At 33.6% G+C, this 26,599-nt stretch overlaps 4 protein-coding genes across 5 annotated transcripts; 1 reads left to right on the plus strand and 3 right to left on the minus strand.

The window, feature by feature from the left end:
- Positions 1 to 4,091: 4,091 nt before the first annotated feature.
- Positions 4,092 to 7,421, minus strand: LOC147398886 (protein DELETION OF SUV3 SUPPRESSOR 1(I)-like). Of its 2 annotated transcripts, XM_086448226.1 has the most exons (3): positions 7,272 to 7,421; positions 6,970 to 7,073; positions 4,092 to 4,492 (listed from the first exon to the last, which is right to left on the minus strand). In XM_086448226.1, exons 2-3 carry the CDS (start codon positions 7,061 to 7,063, stop codon positions 4,362 to 4,364), a joined length of 225 nt encoding a protein of 74 aa, XP_086304352.1. In that variant the 5' UTR covers positions 7,064 to 7,073; positions 7,272 to 7,421; the 3' UTR covers positions 4,092 to 4,361. The 2 variants fall into 2 exon arrangements, with proteins under 2 accessions (XP_086304352.1, XP_086304353.1); XM_086448227.1 differs by lacking the exon at positions 7,272 to 7,421 and having other exon boundaries at positions 6,970 to 7,265.
- A 7,238-nt stretch (positions 7,422 to 14,659) lies between these two features.
- LOC147398887 (S-protein homolog 24-like) lies at positions 14,660 to 15,130 on the plus strand. The gene has a single exon (XM_086446773.1). It carries the CDS (start codon positions 14,660 to 14,662, stop codon positions 15,128 to 15,130), a length of 471 nt encoding a protein of 156 aa, XP_086302899.1.
- Positions 15,131 to 18,086: 2,956 nt separating this feature from the next.
- Positions 18,087 to 18,548, minus strand: LOC147398888 (S-protein homolog 5-like). Its single transcript, XM_086446774.1, has one exon. The coding sequence runs from the start codon at positions 18,546 to 18,548 to the stop codon at positions 18,087 to 18,089; it is 462 nt and encodes a 153-aa protein (XP_086302900.1).
- Positions 18,549 to 24,432: 5,884 nt separating this feature from the next.
- LOC147398889 (S-protein homolog 5-like) lies at positions 24,433 to 24,870 on the minus strand. The gene has a single exon (XM_086446775.1). The coding sequence runs from the start codon at positions 24,868 to 24,870 to the stop codon at positions 24,433 to 24,435; it is 438 nt and encodes a 145-aa protein (XP_086302901.1).
- Between the last annotated feature and the right edge of the window lie 1,729 nt (positions 24,871 to 26,599).

The following is a 26,599-nucleotide window of genomic DNA, read 5'->3' on the forward strand; positions in this document are numbered from 1 at the left end:
TTATGTTGCACTTCTTGACGTGAAAGTATATGTGAATCATATATAGTTTTCATCGAGATGCGAGTGAAAAAGCATCTATGGTTACTATCCACTTTCACATTAAGAAGTGCGATATGAGGTTTGAGCTTGAGGTCACCAGCATGACTCTGAATAAAAACAGACATGTTATTCCTCTTGATCAAGGGTACATGAATCTCTCAGACGATAAAATGATGCCCAATGTGGCGAAGTTCTGACCAGAAAATTGAAATGGAATATTAATTTATACATCCCATGCACTAAAGAACAACAAGAACCATTAGAGTTTGAACTGTTAACTATGGGTTGAAAGGAAAAGAAAAAAAGAAGACTTACTTTTCTTCGCTTCGATCAATTATCTCAATCCTCAAAGAGTTAAACTTAAAGAGTACATACATGATAATAAATAAACTATATATTTATTACATCACTTCTTTAAAAAAAAAATTTCTACAAAATTAACACAAAAATCATTGACATCCATATTTACGGTTTTTTTAATTTTCCCTGCTCTTGTTGAACTTGCAGAGTTACTACTAGCGTTTTCCTTCGAAGACGGCCCTGAAGAAGCTAAAAGACTTCGTACTCGTAGTAGGAGGATTCACTACATCGTTCAACCACTCGAAATCTTGACAGAGTTGGCATTTAAATTTTTTTTGACTGAAACTGTGTGGTTGTTTTGATGTTAATAGCTTCTGAATATTCGAACATCTGATATTTCTGCACAGGAGACCAACTCAAGGGCAATCTTTTACTCAATGTCTATTGACCGCAAGCAAAACACTAAGGGTATGTTTGATTGCACATGAAAAATAAGGTGAAAAATCAATTTCCATGGAAAATGACATTTTTCAAGTATTTGATTGCACATGGAAATGGAATTCATTTTCCACCCCATTCAAAAAGTCTACTAAATCATGGATTTCACTTTCCCACCCATATGGGTGGGAAAATGAAATCCACCCATGTTTTCCATCATCAATTATTCCCTACCACCACCACTACCACCACCACCATTACATTAACCTTGCCGTCGTCGTCACCATTGCCGTCGCCGTCGACTCCATTTCCGACCACCTTCTCTCTCTCTCTTCTTATTTTTCTTCTTCTCCATCCCTCACCTCCTCCGCCACCACCACCACCAAGTTCTCCCCCCATTTTCCTCACTTACCTTCATCGTCGCCGCCGTTACCGTCGTCGTCGCCGCCACCGCCACCGTCGTCGTCGCTGTCGCCGTCGTCGCCGCCACCGTCGTCGTCGCTGTCGCCGTCGTCGCCGCCACCGACGCCCTCGTCGTCGCCACATCCTCCTTCTCCTCTTCTTATTTTTTCTCATATTTTTTCCATGATTTTATCCAAGTGAAATCAAACAATGGAATTTGATTTTCCAACCCTACCTATTTTCCACAACTAATTTTCCATGGATTTCAAATTCCATGGAAAGTGACTTTCCATGCAATCAAACATACCCTAAATAAAAACAAGAAAATATATATATATATATAAATCTCTCTTATACCAACAAAAATCAAAATCTTATATAAAATGAAACTCACCTCTAATTTATTCCCTCCATCCATGGTTGCTTTGGTGATAGCTTAAACAAACAAACAAGCAAACAAAATAGATGCAAGAGGGAGAAGGTGTGTGTGAAACCAACTATTTAAGAAATCCATTCAAAATGGATCGAATCATTTGACAACAGTCTTTAACAGCTAATCTAAGTAAAGGAATGTGTGCTTGGATCGATATATTATGTTACTCATCAATAGACGTTTGAATACAGAAATCTAAGGTATATCTACGTGCAAAAGCAAATGATAGTTTGTGAGTCGTTATTTGAGGTTGATTACTGGTTGGAAGTTGGAACCTCTCACCTTTCAAAAAAAGGTCTTGTAGTTATAAAATCAATTCAAAGATAGTCCAATTTTATTGAGTTGAGCACTTCTAATGCATTACTGGGATTCAGAATACACACAAAGCTTAACAATATGTAAAATTGTATGATTATTGTGCCTATCAAGCTAAGGTACATAAATTAAGTGCCTTCGACATATTGGTAGATTTCATATCATTGTTCTCTTTGCATTAACCCCATTTTTAAACTAGGCCATCCACAGCCAAGTTAAGAATGCTAATGATGCATCCAAACAAGGTTCTTTGATATTATGAGACCTTCATTTTTTTAAGCAAATTCAATGGCCGACTCACAAATCTGTTCGTACCTGGTTCACTGCCTTTCCATACCAATCTGTAAATGTAAACTAATTTTGATTAAAAAAGAAAAAGAAAAAAACTGAACAGTGAACTGTTCACGACGAGAGATTGTTTGTTCTGGATACATAACGTTCAATGCTAATGATATTTAAGTAAGGACTAATACCAAAAAAGCCCAGCTCACACTACTACAGTCTACATACCCAGTCCCATCTCTCCCCATAAAATCATCAAGAAAGATCCCTTTGAATTCGTCAATACATATGAATATCATTATGACCTTTTCAAGAAAAAAAAGGATAACCGTCCATGTGTATGGTATGGTGTGGAATCTAACAGAAACAAAAACATTGTTCTCTCAAACACAACTCACAGAATTTTAAAAAGATAGAAACAAAAACAAATTAGCAAAACCCTTTTCTGCTTTGATGAGTTCTCAATGTGGGTATCTACCAAATTGACTGATTTGAACAAAAACCCTAGAATTTGTGGATTTTGCACCCATTATTGTTTTATGCCAAGAGGTTAAAATGAATGAGGCAAAATTACTATGAGAGAGAGAGAGAGAATCTGCTTTCGAGAGAGTTGCTTGCCGGAAGAGATTGAAATCAATTTTGTTTTTCGAGTTAGATAGAGCCAATGTGATACCGGAGGGAGGAGATGGAGTAAAACAGCCTCATTTTTTTTACTTTACATTTTTTTAAAACTTAACAGCAGAGAAGCTGAGAATGGAGAAGGAGCTCTGTTTTGGGAACGGAGGAGATGGAGATGGAGTTCTGTTTTGGGTGCTGGGATCTCTTCAGAGAAAATAAAAGGTGAGAAAGTTGGACTCTTCCTTTCCCTATGAGCAGCGATTCTTCAGCAAGAGATAATACTCAAACACCCAGCAATGAAGTTGTCTGAATAGCTTTCAATCAGATGAAAATCTGAGAATGGAGATGGAGCTATATTTTGGGAACAGAGGAGATGAAGATGGAGATAGAGTTCTGTTTTGGGCGTCTGTTTGAGGGCTTGAAGGAGTAAAAAAGGGTTTTAAAATTTATTTTACTTAACAGCTGACATGGCAATGAGAAAGTGAATCACAACTTGGCATCCACATCAGGGGGCATTAGGGGCGTGCGCCAAAAGAGCGTTATATTATCAACACTCTTTTTGGTATGTGCAAATAGATGCTCCCTAAATTAAAACCCTACACTTTTAAGAGCATCAAGGAGGGAACAAGCCATAACTGCTACTTCTATGGGGTCCTTTCATATTGAATTTTGTGCAATATCTCCTCTGTAACACTCGGACCAAATGAGGACAACAAATCCAAGCATAAAATTAAAAAAAAAAAAAGAAGATAAATTCAAGCGAGGAGAAGCATCTTCTTTTAACAAGATACCATCAAAACAAAATAAGAATGCATCTTAATGTTCCATGGAATATCATGGAATCAACTTCTAAGAACCCTCAAATAAAGTCTCTAGATTTCCAAGCAAAAGTTCAACTGCACCAAACACACACATTGTATTTGAGGGAACCCAATTCACTATATAGATGGGTTCATTGTATTAAATGATAGGTATCAGCATGATCATAATTTTGAAAATCATCCCAGACTGAGATGACTTGTGTCGTACACAAGAAGCTTTCTTCTTCTTCTTCAATCTCTTCTACAATTCTTGGTCCACAGATCGTAAAAAAAAAGCTTCAAAATCATCTGAAATACTTGAGATGGCTTGGCCAATTCATCTCAGTATCATTCACAAATGAGACCCGAAAGAATATTTAAAACAATGAGAGCAATAAATGCAACATTTTTGTGATTCAAAGTGTCAGTAGTACCATTCTAACATTATGCATTGCTAGATCCTCTAAAGTGAAACCAACATACCACTTAGTATTTCTGTTTGATGTTCCCGCTTGGGACAGAACATAAATGAAAACACAAAGTGTTCAAGGATTTTGATATGCCAAGACTTACAGACAAGAACAAACTTTTCAGTTTTATGTTAGATCTCCGCAAACAAGAAGAATGGATTTAAGCTTCTGAAATCTACCTAAGTTTTCAGAGCAGTCATTATCAAAAAGAAGTTTTTCACAGTAGACGAGTCATATAAGGGGTATTGAGTTGATATGCCAATCTTAACTCTTCTCAGAGTTGCTCTCCAGTTCCCTCTTCAGCTGCAGAGAGAAGTCATCATTGACATCATCGTCATCCCACTCATCTTCCCACTGATGAGTCACTTCTGTTCCATCTTCCTTGTCATCCCACTCTGTGAATGTCAACAGAACAGAAAAAGCATGTCAAAAGGGAACAATAGAGCTTCTACCACCTCATGCCCATAAAATTACGGATGGTTGGTCCATGTGGTTGAAACTTTTGAAGTGCAACGCAACCAATGAATATGGTATAAATTAGGAGAAAATTTTTCACATTCACAAGACATTAAGACCGATTATGATTTGTTTTTAGCATAATGGTGGAAATGAGTGTTCAAAAAGGATATAATAAAACGAAGAAGTTGATACTGACATGTCAAAAAACTATAACAAAGCAAATAAAAATTGAGTAAATTTAAAGTAGTTTCAAGTGGTCCCATAAGAGAATAATTTAAGGAAAGTTGATTGAGTTTATTTGAAAATAAACCACAAAAAATCAAAGAGCAATGATACACAAAGGGGGAGTGCTTTGCTATAGGTTGAAGGTGATGATGATATAGAATGAGGTAGTCAAAAAAGAAAAAAAAAAAAAAAAATCCTGAAGATACATGCTCTAACAAAAGATATGGCCCTAGATAGAGCAAGATGGCATGACAGGATATGTGTTAACAGATCCTAAATAGTTGGGATAATATTTCTTCATTACTGATATTCAAACTTCAAAGGTCAACAATTACATATTTTCATGAACAATTTTCTGGTACTCAATTGTTAAAATTTAAGTCAGATGTTTCTCTTTTTTAATCACACAATCTTCAGCTCTAGTACAAAAGATTAAAAACTTAGCTTGAAAAAAGACCCTAGTATCCTATCAAAACCCAAAGCATTTTCACATTCATGATTTGTGTAGCCTCTTCACATGTACAATCTTTAAGCATCATCGGGCTTGTGTCTTTGGAAGCTTTTGAAAAGTTGGTAGACAAGGTGAGTATGATATAGGTGTGGAACCTGGAGGAGTAAATGGGGCACGGGCATCACAAAATTAATGTAGATTGGGTGGTGAATCCAATGCCCTACCCAAGTCCTATATGGCTAACATGAAATCTTCAGAGGCATCAAAATCTACAAACTTGCTGTTGTGCAATCTAAAAACTGTAAAGTCTAATTCTTCCAAGTCAGAGCCGTGAAATTCTGGTTCAATAGTAAAAGATTCATCATCATTTCCTGCTATTTGCATTATTCCACTACATTTCCTTGCATATCATGCTGACATAGTACTCAAATAGTTTGGTTAGCAAAACCTATTCAAGAGTAGAGAGAGAGAGAGAGAGAAAAAAAAAAAAAAAACAATTTGACTGTAAGGTGAAAAATGCTATAAACTTGCTACTAAATTACAGTTCTTGATCCAACTGACGCAACAATTACTTGGCAACAATTTAGTAGCAAAGGTTTGTTTTTATGATCTCACACTATGACTGATAGAGCAACATGAGTGAAGTATCTTGGAAGGGTTATACTAAAAAAAGTAACAGAATGTGTTCATCGACAATGAAGCTATTATCTGGAAATTCTCCCTTCTTGCATTGAGTAGTCTTGAGCAATTTCACAGTTTCATGTGTAAAGAAGAACACATTTAATGCAGACCTGACCAAAAATCAATTTATGTGCAATACAATCAAAGAACATTGTTTACCAATTCAGAGTTGAACAGCATGATCAACTTTATCGTGACTCAGTTCGACTTTATGACATGGGTTCTACTTGTTCTGAAAGGGCTTTTAACTCTCTATAACTTGACTCCTAGTTGATTCTGCTTGAATCAACCTGAATATTTAATGGAAACAGACAAGAGCAGAATTGAGCTAGAAAAGATGCATCAACGATTTGGATCGATCCATAGAGACTATTATTACACTAATCTGACCTATTGAAAAGGTTCTCAACCAATGTGGTTGGAGCCAAAAGATCCAAACTTTTGAATTTATGGCCTATGGGTTACAACAAAAACTTAGCTACAACACGTGCTCTAAAGAAATGTAGGAGATTATGACCCACAAACATGAGTGGAGCATATAGGAATGGCATGGAGAAAATATCAAGTAAAACATCAAAATAGCACAATAAGCACAAAAAACTTACCTTTAATTTATTTTTTATGCATAGAAATACATCAACAGGTAGAAAGATTGTGAACCTCCCCATTATGATTAAGAGAATGAAAAATCTTTCTATTTGTCCTTTTAAAATTGGTTAATTAATACTCAATTCATGGAGGCAAAACAAAATTCTCATCCACTTGAGCAAACTCATGTTCTGATCCAATCATGAAAATCAAGTTCAATATGGAAAAAATCTATCAAACTTTAGACCAACTAAATTTCCTAACTACTAAACTAAAAAATGCCATTAAAACATTAAAAATACATAATATAGTAATACATTGCAATTCTATTGGGGGTTCAAGGATCCAATTACTTAGATTCCTAAGACAAGGAATTAGGGATTTCACATGAAGTTAGTAAATTAAGCTCTCGTATTTAGGATTAAGCCGTTAAGAAATCTAAATTTAAAGGAAAGATCTCCAAATTACCTCCATCGATTTCAAATTCTTCAAAATCATCATCGTTGTCGAATAGATCAACCTTGGCATCTTCAGTCACAACCTTCGATTCGGTTGCCGCCATTTGTCAAAATCTGCAACAATGGCAGAATTATTTCTCAGATAATATATTTCTTCCGTGCAATTAAACTAAAAGAATCCCACTGAAAAACTCTTAAACCCTAAATTTCCTCGATACTTCAAAATAAAAATAAAGAACAAGTAAAACATATAAACCCTCGAAGCAAACCCAGAAACAAAACCCTAGAGTTAAACCTCAAACCCTAACCCACCTATTGTTTAATAGCTATATCTGCTCCCGAAATCCTTTTATCTTGAAAGCAAAACCCTAACTTTCGTTGCACGAAGAACAGAGCTTATAGAAGTGTAAAGAAAACGAGAGTTGCTATTGACACCCCAGCTTTTACTTATTACACTCTATAAGTAAATGGTTGAGAATAAGTAAAAGTTGGGGTGCTGATAGAAGTTTTCTCTTGCTTTTTATTTTTATTATATATATTTTCTAATGTTACTTGAGATTATAATTTGAGCCAAACCTTCGTAATGTTTAAATGACATGTTTTAATCTTTAATTAAGGTGTAATAAGTAAAAGTTGAGATTGTTCCGACAAGGATCCAATTTAATAACTTGATGATTCAAGGCGGGATTGTTTCCAAATCCACCTTGAACCCATCTTGGGGAATTTGACAATATATGAACTTAATCATTCTCAATTGAATCTCTCTTGACACGAATACCGTGGTAAAATTATCCCTCCTCAATTAAACAACTGGTTCAAGTAAGTGTATACAAAGTAAATAAAAAAAATAAAGAACATTATATAAGAAAAGAATACACAATCATAAGATCATACAAACGAATGTATAGATTCATTAAGACATTCATGGTGAGAACACCAAAGTCAATAATCAGCATATTTCACATTAAAGGTTAATAGCATCCATGGTTTATAATCTAGTCCGAGACAAAATGACTCGCCTGACTCATTTCGGTCTCATTCAGCAATGATATAGATATAAGCGGTGTCTCAACATTCACTTCATTTCGCGAGGTAAACGAAATGTCTCAGGCAATATTTTGAAAATCTCGATCGAGGCAACCAGGATTTTGTAGATTTTGATCAAAATAATTATTTTTTTAGGTTTTAAATATTTATTATATAAATTAAATATGATTTTATGACTAAATAGTTCTTAATCTATCTTATTTTATTACAAAATTAGAATTATTTTAATTTAAATATATGTAAATCAATCAAAATAAATCGAGATTAATGGACTGTCTTATCCAAGACAACTAAATCATCCATGTAAGAGATGAGACATAAAACCAAGTTTTGAAACCAAGATAGCATCGGTGTTTGCAAATTAATTAGACTGCAAAAAGATGGAAAAATATATCGATAGATACATCTCACCTCACCTATACAATTAAGCAACACATTCTTGATCATGGCAGAAAGAATCTATAGAGAAAGAAAATAAAATTGAGGGAGAGAATAAATGAATTCTTGAGTTTCAAGTTTCAACGATTGGGCTTTTATGTTAAAATAAAAGAAAACAGATATCTTGTAGTTCTAGTCATGAAGTTCTCTTTAGAAACATAACTAGAAACACAAACCATCATGAAACGAGTGGGTGTTTTTGAACTGGCCCAGGGGCTTGATCATTAGATGGGTTGGCCTGGGGTAAGTATTTTGAGGCCCAAATTAATATTGGGCAATTTACAGTCTATCCAAAAACTAAACTGGCCCTTTATACTTCATATGCATGCATTTAGCATATTATGTTTAAAAAACCATTTTTAAATCTCGAAAAATTGATGTTTAAAACATGTCAGTCGACTTGGATTAGTTTAAAATAGTATATTAAATTTAGAAATAGCTTTTAATAATTTTTTTAAAACATAAATATTTGAGTCATTGATAATATGACTCACCAGGTGGCATACTCAAATGACTCCATGACGTGATAAGTTCGGGTACCGTACATCTGTATGCCTTGGGATACATGATTGCACTTTCCCCATAAAAAATATATCTCGAGGGAATCATGTATCCCGAGACGTACGTTGATCGATTGTAAAGCTTGCAATAGAGATGCAGAGATTAAGATTAAGAAATGGACTTTGGGTAAGTCGAATTCGTTCCACAGGGACAATGAGGATTCAAGGATTCATTCGGATAAAAGTGCCAAAACAGAATTGGAAAACAGATTTTTCTTAAAAAACAAAACAGATTTGTTGCACAAATGAAATGGAAATTAACTTGCAATTTGAAATAAAAACAGAAAGTAGAGATTGAAGATATAAGAAAGGAGGTTTAGAGAAATCAAATCAGCTTTTGCAAACTATCCATAATGCAGATCAATTCCAAGAATAACTCAATCCATGTAGCAAGTCATTGCTCATGGATCGGAAGGTGGAGCGGTTTAATTATTAAAGGTAACCAAGAGACATTCATGAAAATTCAGATTTAATTAAGATTGCCTAGCTTATATTCAGATTCTTCACAAAGCATAGCCGTTCTTGAACTTATCTAAGTAATGGCTATCAAAGTTTGAATCAGAAATATAAGTAGATCATCTAATCAAAGTAGAATTTCTAGAATAGTAAACATGTAAGCAAAATAAGGAATTAAAACTACATTAGAGGGATAAACTTGTTTCGGCATCATTGATCTCTCTAAAGAGGATCTAGCCACTCATTGCAAGATTCATAATTGCAACAATTAATAAAATGTAAAGAATATGGGTGAAGAAGATGAAGACGATGATCGATCCGAAATTCTCCTTTTATAGCTCTTCCAACAATTACATAAACAATGAGTGGTTCCTCTTGATGTTCTCACTACACTCAAGATCTCACTCAAAGGAAAATTGTAGAGAATTACAAAGAGGAGAAATCAAAACTTAGAGAAGAAGAGAGCAAGGAGAAGGACCATTCTCTAAAATCAACCCTCAAATTTATAATGTTCGTATTCGGGCAATCGGGTTGACTTTTCGGATGATTCGCTTCAAACTACCCATTCAGTTACAACCACCGAAGCTTCTGTGAAAATCTCGAGGGCAAATTCCTTGAGATGACCGCGGCGCGGTCATGCCTAGCCGCGGCGCGGTGACGTGGCGCCCAAATCCTTCGAGGTTTTTCTGGATGCTTCCTTTCGGCTCGTGTATTGTAACTGTAATTGTTTCGCGATTTGTTAGCTTCTACGTGCGCTATAATTAACACTAATATATCATTAGCTCTATTAATTTTGATAAATAAAATAATTTTGCAATTATTTAAAGGAACTAACATTTATGCAATGGTAATCTTAATGCAATTAAGGTCCCAAAATCGAATAATTGGGATCTTATCATACGTATCTATGGCTCTTGAATTAGTCCATGTCATGGAGTCATTTGAGTATGACACCTTGCGAGTCATATTATCAGGACTTTAAATATTTTTATATTTTGTTCTACATAAAATATTATCAGGTTTCTCATCCGACTTGGATGTTTTGATGAACTAACTTAATAATTTTTCAAAATGACTCGGTGAGTTGGTCCCATGAAATTTTGCACATGAGTTACCTCCAAATCCAATCCAGTTGAGTTAACTCAAATCAAGGAGGCTGTCTATAGAAGGGTTTGTCCAAACCTATGTTACCTAATTCGCTCCTAACATGCCAAACATGGTTTTAAAACTCGTTTTGAAGTCTCGTCTCGTCGTGAATGAGACAGAGTTGTCTTGGACAAGTTTTTCGATACGTTTGAGATGTCTCGTTCAACAATGAGAAAAACAAACGTGGGTTTTAAATTTTGTCTGATGCATTGACTTGTCCATCCATCCCTCTCATCCATGCCTGATGCCGAGACAAGTAGGTCTCGGGCAAGTTTTGAACTCATGATGCCAAATGGTGAAACAATACTAACTGAGCCAGTTTGCTGTCAATTCATACTGGGCTCGTGGAAAATAGTGATCCCTCTTGTCTATACCCAACTTTTGGTGAATATTAGGATACCCCCCATGTTTTGGTCGATATTAGAGATACTTTTGTTTTGGTCAATATTAGAGAGACCCCCATGTTTTTAGACGGATGACTTTCATCCACCCTTGTCCTAAGTCTTGTGTTCTATGACTAACATAAATGAACTAAAAGTTGGAATTCGTTTTAGAGTACCAAACACCAAATTGGAATTTGAATCGATGAACCAAGTAACAGAGATTCAAACCATGGAGCATTCATCTTGATTAGGTTTATTTATTCCCTTTTAGTACTTGGGTAGAGATTGAAGAGGATCATGACCTGCCTTCCTCTTTCCTTATACATGAACCTCCTCAACTTTTGAGATTATCTTGAATACTGATCTAAAATCTCCAATTATTTTAACTTGATTTTGTAATTTTCAAAATCAATTATGATGAGATATATGAGGGAGTGTAGGGAATTATAAATTTAGGATTTTGGTTTATTTACATTGTCATTTAGAGCAATCAAAGAGTATTTTATCTTGTTTAAACATATTTCCACCATTGATGTCATGCATGCAAGTAGAAAGGGCAAAAATTTACGAAAGATATGTAATTCTTCAAGGTTAGAATTTTAAAAATAAATCGAAGTCAAAGTTTGTAATTATACATGTGCAATGCACGTGCACTTTACTAGCATGGAAAGTGTGTAAGATTTGGCATTTGGTAGACTATGGAGGACAATTATTTTTTACAAAGCCCAGATGCCGTCCATTTCACAAGGTTCTATGACACCTGATCATATTGTAAAATAACATTGAAAAAATGGACGACATCCAGGTGCATGTCGTTGTAAAAATATTGTAACAAATAGTTGTCCTGGGACAACTATGTTCAATGAGTTGTTGAGTTTGGAAATCTATTTTGCTGAGATTTGGCATTAGAAGGAATGCTCATCATTGGATTTTTCTAAATACAGATTATAATTATGCGGTTAAAGCGATTCAAGGTGAGATTGAAATTTGTTGGAAATATGAGTTCTTACCGAGGGAAATTAGAGAACTAATGAAGCAGTTTGAAAATTTCACCATTGAATTTTTCTAGAGGGAAACAAAATAGGGTGGTAAACTATCTAGCAAAATGTTGAGCAATCGATCGATTTTTTGTTTTTGTTTTGCTTGACTATTTAAATTTTCCAAATGAGTTGCCAAGCGTTTTGCTTGATGATGTATCTTGCAACTATGTAAGATGATTGAGCCTGATGTCAGGGTGGGTACCCGTTAACACCTCAGCTTATCGATAAAAAAAGTGGTGGAAATTGAATTCAAACCGGAACATTTTGGTTCAGGTTCGGGTTTGGTTCAATCCATTCAGGTTTCGATTTGGGTTTAGTTCCGATTTTTAGGATCAATTTTGACTCGATTTTCGGGTAATAGGTAATTTGTACATCCCTAGTAGTTGAACACTACCCTACACTTATTTTGAGGATAAATCTCAACTATTGGAGTTTCAATTTAAATGGTTGGGATCATGTGTTTTTCCCTTGAGTCATTCTTCAAGGGTCATTGGATCCCAACCCATATTTATATACACTAAAATTTTCCCATGCTTGTTTGGGTTATAGGATAAAAAAGGAAAGATGACAAAATTGAATAAAGGGGGGAGAAGAGTAAAGATAATATAGTTGAAGGGTACTATTGAAAATTAAGGAAAATAGAAAAAAATATATAAAAATTTGAAGTGATATTCTTGGAAATGGGTAGAAGAGGAAATGTAATAAAATTGGAGATCTTGAAAGAAGATAAAAAAAGGCAATAAAATTAAAAATTGATCTCGAGTTTATATCCCAAACCCTATTTATGGGAGGGATAAATTGAGATAAAACAACCATATTGTGTTGTTTTATTTTATGCTAAGAGTTTGCTTGTGCCTATGACACTTCTTTGGGATTAAGGGGTAAAAGAGGAAAGAAAATAAAGTTGGGAGTATTATTATTTTAATAGAGGAGAGAGGAAAGATAATGTATAAAGTTGAAAAGATATTCTTGGAAATTGGGGTAGAAGGGAATGGCAATAATGTTGGAAGTATTATTTGAAAAGGGAGAAGAGAGAAGGAAATAAAATTGAAAATTTTCCTCGAGATCCTAATGGGGATAAAGATTGAGACAAAGGTAGGGAAGATAACTTTCCTATTTTATTATATAGATATATTAGTGTTTGAGTGTGCCTACGACACGAGCATCCTCTTTGAGGTTAAGGGAGTAAAATAGGAAAATAATTAAATTGAAGGGAGTATTATAATAATATATTTGGAGTTAAGGGTGTAAAAGATGAAAAATAATAAAATTGGAGAAGTATTATTAAGAAATGGGGGAGAAGAGGAAAGACGATAAATTTGGAGGGGTAAAATTGGAAAATGGTAGAAGAAGAATGGGAATAAAGCTAGGGTTATTTTCAGAAAGAGGAAGAAAAAATAAAACATATTCTTGAGATACATTGTTTATGGGTATAAATCTTAAGACAAAGCGAGTGGGATCTAACGCTAGGTTTTATTATATAAACTAGGGGTGCAACTTGGTCTAGTTCGAACCGAGAACCGAATCAAATCAATAGCTTTGGGGTGGTTTGGTTTTCTTTGGAACAAGATGTGATTCGGTTTCGGATTACGAAAATGAAGAATCGATTAATTTTGTTCAGTTCTCGAATCAAGCTTTAATAGAACCGTACCAAACCGAGAACGGAAGCTCTATACAATAAATAAATATATAAGTATATAATAATTATTATGAATTATTTTAGGAGTTAGAACATAGATTAGTGATCTTTAATGAATAAACTAATGAATTTTTATAGATAGATTTGTGATTTATTGTCTAAAAATTTGTGTTTATTTTATGTTTGTTTTTCATTAAAAAATATTACTTATAAAATTTATAGAATATTGGAAATCTGTAGAACTGAACCAAATCAAAGTAACTTTAATTCGGTTTGGGTTGATTTGATTCCAGTGGAATTTGGTTCAGTTTTGATTTTTATTTAGTGGAACCAACCTATGTTGGTCCGGTACCAATTTGACCTCAAACTGAACCAAGTTGCATCCCTAATATAAAATGGAGTTTGCTCATATCATAAAAGGGACAAAGAATAAAAACAATAAATTGGAGGAATATTATTAAAAAAAATCTTTGGGATTAAGAAGATAAAAGAGGAAAAATATTAAAGTTTGACCAGTACTATCAAGAAAAGGAGAGAAGAATGAAGGGATAATATTGGAAAGAGGAAGAAGAAAAAAAAGGTTAAAATAAAACTGTTTTCGAGACACGTTGTATATGAAGTATGCATTTGGAGACAAAAGGAGTGGGACCCACAAGTCCTACAAACTTTTCAAGTATAAAGGTATAACCATACTGTATCAAATGCCAAATCTTAAGCATTTTCCATATTAGAGGAAATTATACCAGATGACAATCCTTGCAAAGTCTCCATATTAAAGGAAAATTATAATTTACTAAAACAGTTGTACCAATTACCATATATATGTCAAATCTTACGAACTTTCCATATTAATGAATAATTATATCTCACACACCATCAAACTTACTCCTTAGAAAGACGATATTCTTTGTGAAATTTACCTATTTGTGGGAAAGTCTTCATCAAAATTAAAGGAGCAACACAACCATAGTCCTATAGAGCAACGTCAACAATGGGTAGTTTGAAGCTTGGTCTAGTGATGGTGGGGTTGGCGTTATTGGCATTGTCCCAATATTCTTCTAGTACCAGTGGCACCGACAACTTGTTTACGCCTAAAATACATGTATATGTGATGAATAATTTAACTACTAGGGAGCTGACCATCCATTGCAAATCCAAGGATGACGATCTGGGTAAGCATGTACTTGCTCAAAGAGAATATTTCACTTGGACTTTTAAGGTTAATATCTGGACAACCACACTTTTCTGGTGCTCCATGGAGTGGATCGATCCTTATAATAACCACCTCGTACAAGGAAGTTTCGATATATTCAAAGCTCAGAGGGATGTGGATGCATGTAGAGATTGCTATTGGATGATAAGAGAGGATGCCTGGTATTTGCTTCCAGATGGTACTGAACCTATATTGATGTATACTTGGCCAAAGTATGATAGAATCCAAACCAAGCCAAACCTAATCTAAAGGAATTATTTTAGATTTGTAATAACTGGTTTGGTGTTTCCTTAGTTTCTTTCAAAAACTATTATGAAATAAAAGGCTTTTGAGTACTTTTTTGGAAGTCTCTATTGTCGTAATGTGTTTTCTTAATCGAAGTCTGCAAATTGAAATAATTTACGTTCAACGCACTTGCATCCATGGTTTGAAAACTCAATCCAGACCGAGATATATTGCCCGAGTTGTCTCAGAATCACCCAGCAATGAGACGGACAGACAAGTCAATGTATCGGACAAGATTTAAAATCCATGTTCATTTTTCTCATCTTTGAACAAGATGTCTCAAATATACTGGAAAACTCGTCTGAGACGACTCTGTCTCGTTCACAGACGAGATGTCAAAACGAGTTTTAAAACCATGCTTTGATCTTAATAGTAATGAAAAAGACGTAAAGAGGGAAGCACCCACTTGAATCTCTCCCTCGAAGAAAAATTCTTGGCCCAGATTGCGATTTAATCCAAATGTAGTCGGGTCAGTATCGGGTTCACCAATTTTACTAAAGGGTTTAATAAATGGAATGGGATAGGACTTGATTTTTAGACAAGATAAAAAATGATCCACTTATAATTTGATCAACACCCCTAATTATAAACATCTTATGGAATTTAATTATGACTCTTTTGAGTCCAGACGTTCTTCAATCCATTCAAATGAATGGTGGACCAACTCAATGGCCTAGACCGCTATCAGGTATTACGTAAAAATTTTAGTGACGGATTATAAATTTATTAGGCAACACAATAAATTATATTTTAGGATTAGATCAAACAATGAGAGATTAGTATTACATCTAATGGTCATGGCTTTGATATTTATAGAATATAGACAAAGAGGGATTTTTAACTATGTTGCTTCTTTGACATACTTTTATTAATTTGTCGAAGGGTCACTCATGCCAATTTTTGTAATTTTAGGAGATTTTTGACTGATTCAGCATGGTAGGGGAAAATTCGATAACACGGATTTTGACAAACCAAGTATTCGACCGCCTCGTTGAGTTGACTCAATTAGATTTAATTTTGAGGTGACTCATTTGCAAAATTCCATGGAACCAACTCACCAAGTCAATTTGAAAAATTATTAAGTTAGTGTACATTTGATTGCACGGAAAATTGGGCAGAAAATGAAATTCCGTGGAAAACTGTTATTTTCAAGTGTTTGATGCTTCAAAAATTAGAAAATTGCAGGCAAAATGATTTGTCAATACATGCAATTTTCCTTCATAAATCATATCTTACCCCTCCCACCTAGGAAAATGATTTGCTATCACACGTAGTATTAAAATTTTAAAATAATGAATTATTTTAAATAGTTAAAAAATTATTTTTTATTTGTAAAATAAACATTTAAATTGGGTGGTTAGAAAAATGAAAAAAAAACAAGATCATAATTTTATTTGTAAAATAAATATTTAAATTGTTAAAAATAAAATAAAATTATCTTAGTTAATCACTTTTTTTTTTTTGTAAATTTTTTTATTAAATTATTTCAATATTTGTTTTGTAAATAAAAATAGAGAGTTACCATGGGCACCCAACTTTTATTGATTACACCCAAATAAAAAAAAATCATAAAGAAAAGTTTTGGGGCCAATAGAAACTCTCTTAGATTTTTTGTTACATTATTATCTATTTTTTGGTTTAGGATTTTATATGAGCTTAATCATAATTGTAAACAGCTACTAAAATTGTTTTAACAAGTGTTATAATGTTAAAATTATAATTTGTGCCAAACCTTTGTAATTTTTGAAGAGTGTGTTTTAATCTTTAATTGGATGTGATAAATAATTTAAGAAATTGGCGTGTAATAATTCAATATTTTCACAAAATAATGATTTTATCTTGATTTTTTTATATAGTTATCACAAAAGTCAAATTAAAATAGTAATTTTTTATTTTTATTTTTATACAACTCTTAAAACAAAAACAATTTTCCGTAAAAATTTTCGTTGTGCTCAAATAGTAGAACATGATTTGCGTGACTAATCATTTGCCTAGCAAATGATTTTCCAAGTAATATTTTCTCTACAATTAAGCACACCCAATCAAGTCAGCTCGAAAATGCATCAAGTTAGATGAGAAACCCAACCAAGTTATTTGATCATACATAATTTTTCCTTTCTGTAAAATAAAAATAAATATTTTTTAGTTTTTAAAAATTGAAATATTAACCTACTTTTAAAATATTTCTAAATTTAATATATTATATATGTAACAAATCCAAGTCGACACACATGTTTCAAACATCAAGTTCTTGAGATTAAAAAATGGTTTCTAAACATAATATGCTAAACGTATGAAGACGAGAATTAATTAAACATTGATGGTCTATCCCATATATGGCTGCCTATGGTCGGATGAAGTCATTTCCAACAGGCATCCTCTTTGAAGTTAAAGGGGTAAAAGAGGAATATAATAAAATTTGAATAGTATTATTAAAAATCTTTGTAAATAAGAGGGTATAAAAGAGAAAAAAATAATAAAATTAGAGATGTACTAATAAGAAATGGGGGAGAAGAGGGAAGACAATATAGTTGGAAGGGTACTATTGGAAAATGATAGTAAAAAAAAAAAAAGAATTTTTAAAGTTTGGGATATTTTTGAAAAGAGGAAGAAGAGAAAGGTAAAATCATCCCTGAGATACATTATTTACAATATAAATATTGAGACAAATGAAAGTGGCACCCAAATTGGCCCCAAAGATTGCTATCAAAATGAAAAATTTGACAAATTAAGGACTAAGATTTCAATCTTATAACAATAATTTTGAAAAGAAAACATAAAACCATCAAATTAGTCACCCAACTTTATGACAAATCTAAAACAAATCCTTTATTTATATATAGTTCCATTAATCAATTTCCAACACAAGCATCATCTCTTTTGAAATTCCTAGCTCTTGAGGTCTGTTTTGGTTTGGGCATCAATTCTTTACCCAAAGATACATCAGCTCACTTCTTGAATCAGGAGGAAGGTGAATCATATACCACGCATCATTTTCGATAGACCAATGGCATTCGATGTTACACTTTTTCATATCCCTTTTAGCTCTGTATACATCATGAGTTCCATCTACGAGGCGACCATTATAAGGATCAGTATACCACATGCGGCACCAGAAGAGAGTTGTTGCCCATAAATTTACTCGAAACCTCCAATTGAATGTTTGACCAGTTGCAAGTACATGTTGTCCTAGATCGTCGTCTTTGGATTTGCAATGCATTTTCAGCTTCGCTCCCAATGGTAGATTGTTATAAATAATTACGTCTACTGGATACAACATTGGGTTTGGAAGATCAAAAGCGACAGACGAACACACGCAAATTGCGACAGCGACCACCACAATTAGAGCAAGTTTGAAGGCAGTACAGCTGAAACTACTCATCGTTGCTTCTGCTGCTGTTGCTAATGCTATTGTTGTTTTTGAAAGTGTTTGTTGGTCTCTTAAATAATTAAAAGTCTCTTAGCAAAATGAGAGAATGGGGTGTGTTTCAAGTTCATTAAAAAGGCAATTAAATTCATTAAAGAGGTCCAATTCAGCGTGGCACATACATAGTGACAAGTGTAATGATTTTTGTAACTCAACCTGACATGGGGACTCAAAAATTCAACTGACTTTGTACCTTGCAAGGGCCTTGGATTTCCCCTCTGAATACACATCCCCATAAAATATGTGCAGTTGTGTATCCCGAAAAAAAAATTCTACGGTTCTTGTAGTCTTAAAAAAATTTAATTTATATATGTTATAAACAAAATAAAATTGATCTTTTGAGTTTTGTCCCACATCGGACACTCATTGCCTTGTCTCTCTTATTATAAGCTCTTGCACCTCTTCACTTATTATCAATTGATTTTGAATTGGAATTCCAATCCATTTTTTTGTATTGTCGTCTCCTTCTTATCTTTGTCTGACAAGTTGTGAAATCTTTATAAAAATCATCATTGTATCTCATTCTCGGAGCTTCACAACCACCACCCATTTCCAAGTCCACCTTGAGCCATCTCGAGGAATTGGACAGCATATATGGACTTAATCATTCTGAATTTGATCCACCTTGCTAGGAACTCGATGCAAAGTTATCCTTCCACTGTTATACAACTCATTCAAGTAAATTATATACAAATGAAAATTAAAGAAAAAAAAAGATTATATAAGAGAACCATACACAATTGCAATACATAACATAAGATCATATAAAAATTACACTCATAAAATCCCTTGATTTATATACCAAATCAATTTTATTACAAAATAAGTTAGGTCCCAACCGGGCCACCCGTTTGGTAAGGTTTGAAGGGAGTAGTCATTTTTGCTGTCCTTTTTATGGGTTGATCATCAAATAGCCAAATATCTCTTCCGACAGGGATGAGTGGGCCACTTTTATGGAGATGTACATTTTTGTATCCTAAGGAGTACAGAGCTAGAGCTACGGTTCTCACACAGGTCATGAGAGTCAACTGAGTATGCCACGTGGGGTACTCTTAAATTTTTTTTTTTTTCCTTATAGTAAGATTTGACCAGTTGCAACATCATTGAAATATTTTGTAATTATTGTCCCTTTACGTATAGCCTTAGAAATAGGGTCAGTGTATGTTATAAATCCAAGTCCTTTTCACACCACAAAGCATGAAGTGTGATAAGAAAACCAATTTTTTGATCCGATATGATCCTCATTAGAATTACGTGAAAATTGGAAAATTCGACATAAAAAATTGACGGGCCAAGGCCCACGAATTTTAGAAACTGAATTTTGACGGTCTAGGACCGTTGAAATTCTTGATGTTCCTAGATTTGATGGTTTAGAGCTGTTGAATTTCTCTCATCCTTCATTAATTTGACAATTTCAGCTTGTTGAAAAAAAAATTTGACAATAAAAAATTCGACGCCAATTCGTTCTCTTGGTCTGTCGAATTTTATTAAATTTGACTGCCCAAGGCCGTCAAATTTGGGCTTTTTTCACATTGTGTAGATCGGTCCCAGATTGACCTTTATCAAGAAATGTTGTTTGTTATTTTGTGGATGGAAAAAATATGTCTGAACTCATTTGATGATGACTTCAAAATCTACGTAAAAATGCGCTGGGGTGTATCTGTACAAAAACTCTCTGACATCCTTTTCCACACTTTTTATCTTTTCTTTACTATTATAACAAGAGAAGGCGGAGTAGAATTAATTCAATGAAAATTTTACATACCTTTTCCACACTTTTATCTTTTCTTTACTATTATAACAAGAGAAGGCGGAGTAGAATACACCAAAATTAGGATTCCAAAAATACCCCCATTTAACATTTAAATTATATATAATAAGGGTTATTTTGGTCAAAATGAAGAAAAATGTCAAAATGTTCCCTGGATGTTATCGATTAAGTTATGCATATGATGAGAAGGTCAAAGTAACATAACCTCATATTCCATAATAAAGATTCATAGCAATAGAGTAAGAAAATTAAATAAATATTAGACTGAAAAATATGAAAAAACACAGAGTAATTAAACTAGTTATCATCTTCAAAGATGAGAAAATTAAGAATCCAAAATGTGGAAACAGGAGTGCATACATACCATAGATACATATCACCTCACCTATACAATTACAAAACATAATTAATCTCGATGACCGATTTTGATTTTGGCACCTCAACTACATTACAGTTTAAGCGGCAGAAAAGCCTAATCGCACAAGAGAATATCATATATATTATTATTATACGTACGAAGGTCGGCCTTTCTGCAACGCAAACTGTGATGTGGTAGATATGCTTTAGAATTAGAACAAATCTATCAAAGAAAGAACATAAAATTTAGGGAGAGATTAATGAATGGATTTTTGAGTTCTAAGTTTCAACATTGGGCTTTTATTAAAACAAAATAGAAACATGACTTGACACTTAACTATCATGAGTGGGTGTTTCTGACCCGCCCAGCCCGACTTTTAGATGGGTTGGGCCGCAGTCAGTGTTTCAGGCCTGAAGTAATATTGGGCAATTTACAGTCCATTCAAAAACTAAACTGGACCTTGCTAGTAATTCAGAATACGGCAAAAATTCAATAAATGGAAAATATGCCGCATATGCTTCATACATGTGTATTATCTATTTCATTTTAAAAGTTTGGGGTGATGGTGGTGATAATGAAGACATTGAGGTTACTGTTCCATTGATTTTTTAAAAGAAGACTAAAGTTAAGGGACAAATCATCAATTTGAAAAATTAAGGTATAATCTCAAATAAATGTAGAGGGTCATGCCATTATTTTTTTTAAGATAAAATGGACGTTTGTCACGTAAAAATGTGGATTCCTCCAAAATTTTGAAGCATGACCACTTCAAAGTCAACTTGTGTTACACGTCACAACTTACAAGTTCGTACTTTGCAACATACAACAAGTTATAGTAGCATTTTTTTCACCAAGTTTTATAAAAATTCGTGTAATTTGTAGAAGTCGTAAAATTCGTAAAATTGCGTTTTATCTTTTCAAACTTAAAATCAGCAAATTATATTCAGAATAGTTCAGTATTCCGGAGTATAATACTTCCATTAAAAGAAAAAAAAAACCAAAAAATTCTTGAATTTTTCAAGAATTCCACGGGAGATTGCTAGCAAGGAACTAGACTAGCTAGCCCATTGATAGGCCTACATGGGACAGACCGAAATCAATGTTTAATTAATTCTCATCTTCGTACTTCTAGTCCATATGCATTTTAAACTTTGGATTTTGTTAACGGGTGCCCCCAAGGGCACAAGTTAAAGTGCATTAAATACATCTTGGGATCTGATTTTTGTACTAAAATTGCCCTCATTTTTTTTTGCTTTTAACCAAAAATACCCCCAGTTACTTGTTCATAAGGTGCATTTAATGCATTTTAACGTGTGCCCTTTGGGTACATGTTAACAAGACCCTTAAACTTTTACCATATTATGTTTCGAAACCATTTTTAAATCTGGAGAACTTGATGTTTGAAACATGTGAGTCGACTTGGATTAGTTAAAAGTAGATTTTAATATTTAAATTTTTAAAAAGTAAAAAATATTTATTATTGTTCTACTGATAAGAAAATATTATGTATAATAAAATAACTCGGTCAGGTTTCCTATCTGACTTGATGCATTTTTGAGCTGACTTGGTTGTTTTGATGAACTAAATAAATATTTTGAATTGACTTGGTTCCATGGTATTTTGCAAATGAGTCACTTCAAAATCAAATCTAATTGAGTCAACTCAATGAGGCGGTTGAATATTAGGTTTGTCAAAACCCGTGTCACCGAATTTGCTCCTACCATGCTGAATTGTGAAAACTAGTACTAAGTGAACCAGTTCGACGTCGATTCCTACTGGTTATGGAACACAACAAATCCACTCATATACCTCGCTTGCATTGCAAAAAATTGGTCAGAGCTTGATTGAAACAAGTTAAAATATCTATATTTTCTTGTTTGACTATAGTTTGAATTGATAAAGAAGAATTAGCCAAAAAAATAGGATACATTCTGGGAAAATAAAACTTTCATGAAAGAGAAACAAATGAAATGCTTTCTTAAAATTTTCTTGTAGAATCAATATTGAAGTTTTCATTTGAGTACATGTTAGATCATGAATTATTAACTGCATCCAATCTCCATAAAATTCGAAATTGTTCTGAACTTCCTATTTTTGGATAGGGATTACAAAATCTGGTAGGATCCAATAGAATTGAGCCACCAGTTTGGTATGGTTTGATGGTAGGAATAGCCATTTTTTTTGCTACTCCTATCGATGATTTGATCATTAACTAGTCAAAATCTCTTCGAAAAGAACAATAATTTTTTTAGGACTTTTGTAGGGCCCAACCCTGTTGGGTAGTTCCTATATAACATGGATGAGATTGAAATATCCTTCAATGTCATCTGATTATGAGAAAGAAAAATTCTAATGCTAATGGAGGCCAAGATTTATTTTTAGGTTCATTTAGATACGATCATTAAGGTTGTTTAAGATTTTCTAATGATTTGTTCAGCCAAATAATTAAAATCAGTATCTAATTTATTTGTAATATCGAATTATTTGATATAATCCTAAAACATGATTTGATATATCATAGTACATTTTATTATAATTTTCTATCTCTAACACTCTTAATAGGTTCCATGTTGTGGAATTAAATCCATAATACGTAATAAACCTACATAGATAGGCAAACTTGGCGGCTGTCCAAGCTCAAGTTGGTCAAACATTCATTGGGATGGGTTCGAGGATGTCTTGGTTCGGCTGCATTTGGATTAATTTGCAACCCAATTTTAGCCCCAATACAATTGGATTCATTTACTAGCTTGGTCTGGGTTTTTTTTTTTGAGGGAGAAAGTGAAGTGTTCTCTCTTTTAACTGTTTTTCAGTACTAGTAAAATACATGTACATTAGACGTGAATTATTTAAGAGTCATAATAATATGACTCACCAGGTGGACCGCTTAATCGACTCCTTGACGTGACAAGTTCGGGAATCGTAGATCTGTACGTCTCGGGATACACAATTCCACTTCCCTATAAAAAGTATATCCTGAGGCATACAAATTTATGGTTCCCGAGCTTGTGCAAGTCAGGGAGTCGATTGAGTATGCCACTTGACGAGTCATACTATTAGGACTCATTATTTAAAGGGCCAGACTATTTGCACCTACCATTTGTACGCTCATTGAACTCACTTAAAGCAAATTTTGGGTGCGAGTTATATAGGCAAATAGGTATCTTGAGCATAAATTGTTGGTACAAATAGAATGGCCCTAATTTTAATAGAGACTTGGATGTGTAAAGTATGGATTATTACAATGGATAAAAGTACTAAAATGTTTTTATTTCATAATAACTAATTTTGAAAGAAAAACCAATCCAACAAACTTTTCTGCAAATCTAAAACAATCCCTTTAAGTTAGCTTTGGTTTGGATTCTCTCACTTTCCCCAAGTATACCTCAATTCAGGTCCTTCACCATACTGGCTCGACTACATTTGGATCAAAAATTGCAATCTGGGCCTAGAATTTTTCTTCGAGGGAGAGAGTGAAGTGTATGCTTCTCTGTTTTCATCTTTTTCGTTGCTAGTAAAATGCACCCGTGTTGAACACGAGAATATGAATTATTTCAATTCGCAGATCTACGATAAAGAACGAATTAATTCAATGGAGATTTCGAAATAGTACTCAAAGTCTTTTATTTCATTATAAATTTTGAAAGAAACTAAGAAAACACCAAACCAATTATTACAATCTAAAACAATTCCTTGGTATCAATTCTCTCTCAGTCTGGCCAAGTATACATCAATTTAGGTTGGCCATCCTTTTCGAGAAAATACCAGGCATCCTCTCTTATCATCCAATAGCAATCTGTACATTTACCCACATCCCTCTCAGCTTTGTATACATCGTAACTTCCCTGTATCAGGCCGCCACCATAAGGATCGATCCACTCCATGGAGCACCAGAAGAGTGTGGTTCCCCAAACATTATCCCTAAAATTCCAAGTGAAATATTCTCTTGAAGCAAGTACATGCTTACCCAGATCGTTGTCCTTGGATTTGCAATGGATGGTCAGCTCCCTAGTAGTTAAATTATTCATCACATATACATGTATTTTAGGAAATATGAAGTTTTCAGGGCGAATGGTACCAGACGAATATTGGCAGAATGCCAATACCACCATCACCACCATCACTGGACCATGCTTCAATCTACCCATTGTTGATGTTCCTGTTTCTCTATAGGATTATGGTTGTGTTGCTCTTTTAAATTGATGAAGACTCTCTCACAAAAGGCAAGTACACAATGGGAATAGGTTGGCTTCAACTATTGATTAAATTCATTAAAGTGGTTCAATTAATGTGGGAATACAACAAGAAGGGAAATGCTGAAATGACAAAAAGAATTTACTGCGTTTCCATACAAGTATGACGTGGGATGTGCACATAATCATAGATGTGTTTCCTCGTGATACGAGTAAAAATCATCTATGATTATGTATGCATGTCCACGTCAGAATTGTGAGAATCACAGTAAATACTATGTCACCCCAGCACGGCTCAAAAAAGAATTCCAAGAAATTAATATGCACATATCACCAAGAAGCCTAAATACTTTTCTCGCATCTCGGCCTTATGATTTATGGTCCACCTCAAGCATATGTTCCTTGGTACTATAATACTTCAATTTTCCTTTAATATGGAAAGTTGGCAAGATTTGTCATCTGGTACATTATTGGTTTTACTATTAAGGTTATTCTTCCTCTAATATGGAAAGTGCTTAAGATTTGGCATTATGTACATTATGGATATCCTTTTAAATTTGGAAAGTATGTAAGACTTGGGGTAATATTTCCATATATATTATATATATATATAATAAAACGCAATTGTAAGACTCACTTTACCATAATTTTATTTGGGGGAGGGGATGAACATACGGGTGGCAATGGGTCAGGTCGAGTTGTGTCGTGTTGAGGTAAATGTATTATAAAAATTTACCAAACCCAAACCCAATCCATTTAATAATTGTGTAAAAAACTTAAACTCAAACCCAAACCCAAACCCAACCTATTTATAAATAATTATACTTGACCCAACTCTTATATATAACCTATTTAATAAAATTCTAATCTTTATTAAAAAAAATAAGTTTTATTTCCACAACAAAAAATTGTTAGAAATTTTTTACCTAATTTTGATTTATTATATTTATTTATGTAAAAGTAATTTATTTGTTCATGATTTATTTTAAAATTTCTAAAAGTTTGAAATACAAAAAAGGTTTGTTTAAAAGTAGTCATACCATCAAACTACTTTTGTATTTTTATAAATTTTAAATATTTGGAGGGAATTCAAATTTATTTGAAAAATTTAGTATTGTGGAGACTTAACTTTACACATATATTTTTTTAGTCCCACATAGAATAATGATAAGGTCCCAATAATATCATTTTGGGACCGTAATTTCACCGAGATTACCATCATATAAATACTAGTTCCCTTAAAATAATAATAAATTTTATTAAATCCCAAATTAATGTGACTAACAATAGTTTGTTACTAATTTCAGGTGAAAAGGGCACATTCGGAAACCAACAAAAGAAATAACAATTATGGTTACAATACGCGGGCCGAAAGGAAGTTTCTAGAAAAATATCGATCGATTTGGGCGCCACGTCACCGCGCCGCGGTCATTTCGAGGAATTTATCCTCGAGATTTTTACAGAAGCTTCTAGAAGCTTTGGTGGTTGTAACTGATTGGGTCATTTGAATCGAATTATCCGCTAAATCACCCCGATTACCCGAATAAGAACATTATAAATTTGAGGGTTGATTTCAAAGAAGGGTCCCCTCTTGGGTCCCTCTTAGGCTCTCTTCTTCTTTAATTGTCTTTAGTTTCTTCTTAGAATTCTTTGTAATTTTCTGTTGAGAGACCTCTTGAGTGTA

Source organism: Akebia trifoliata, chromosome 7 (assembly GCF_017979445.1).
Source record: "Akebia trifoliata isolate Shusen 1 chromosome 7, ASM1797944v1, whole genome shotgun sequence".
Classification (NCBI taxonomy): domain Eukaryota; kingdom Viridiplantae; phylum Streptophyta; class Magnoliopsida; order Ranunculales; family Lardizabalaceae; genus Akebia; species Akebia trifoliata.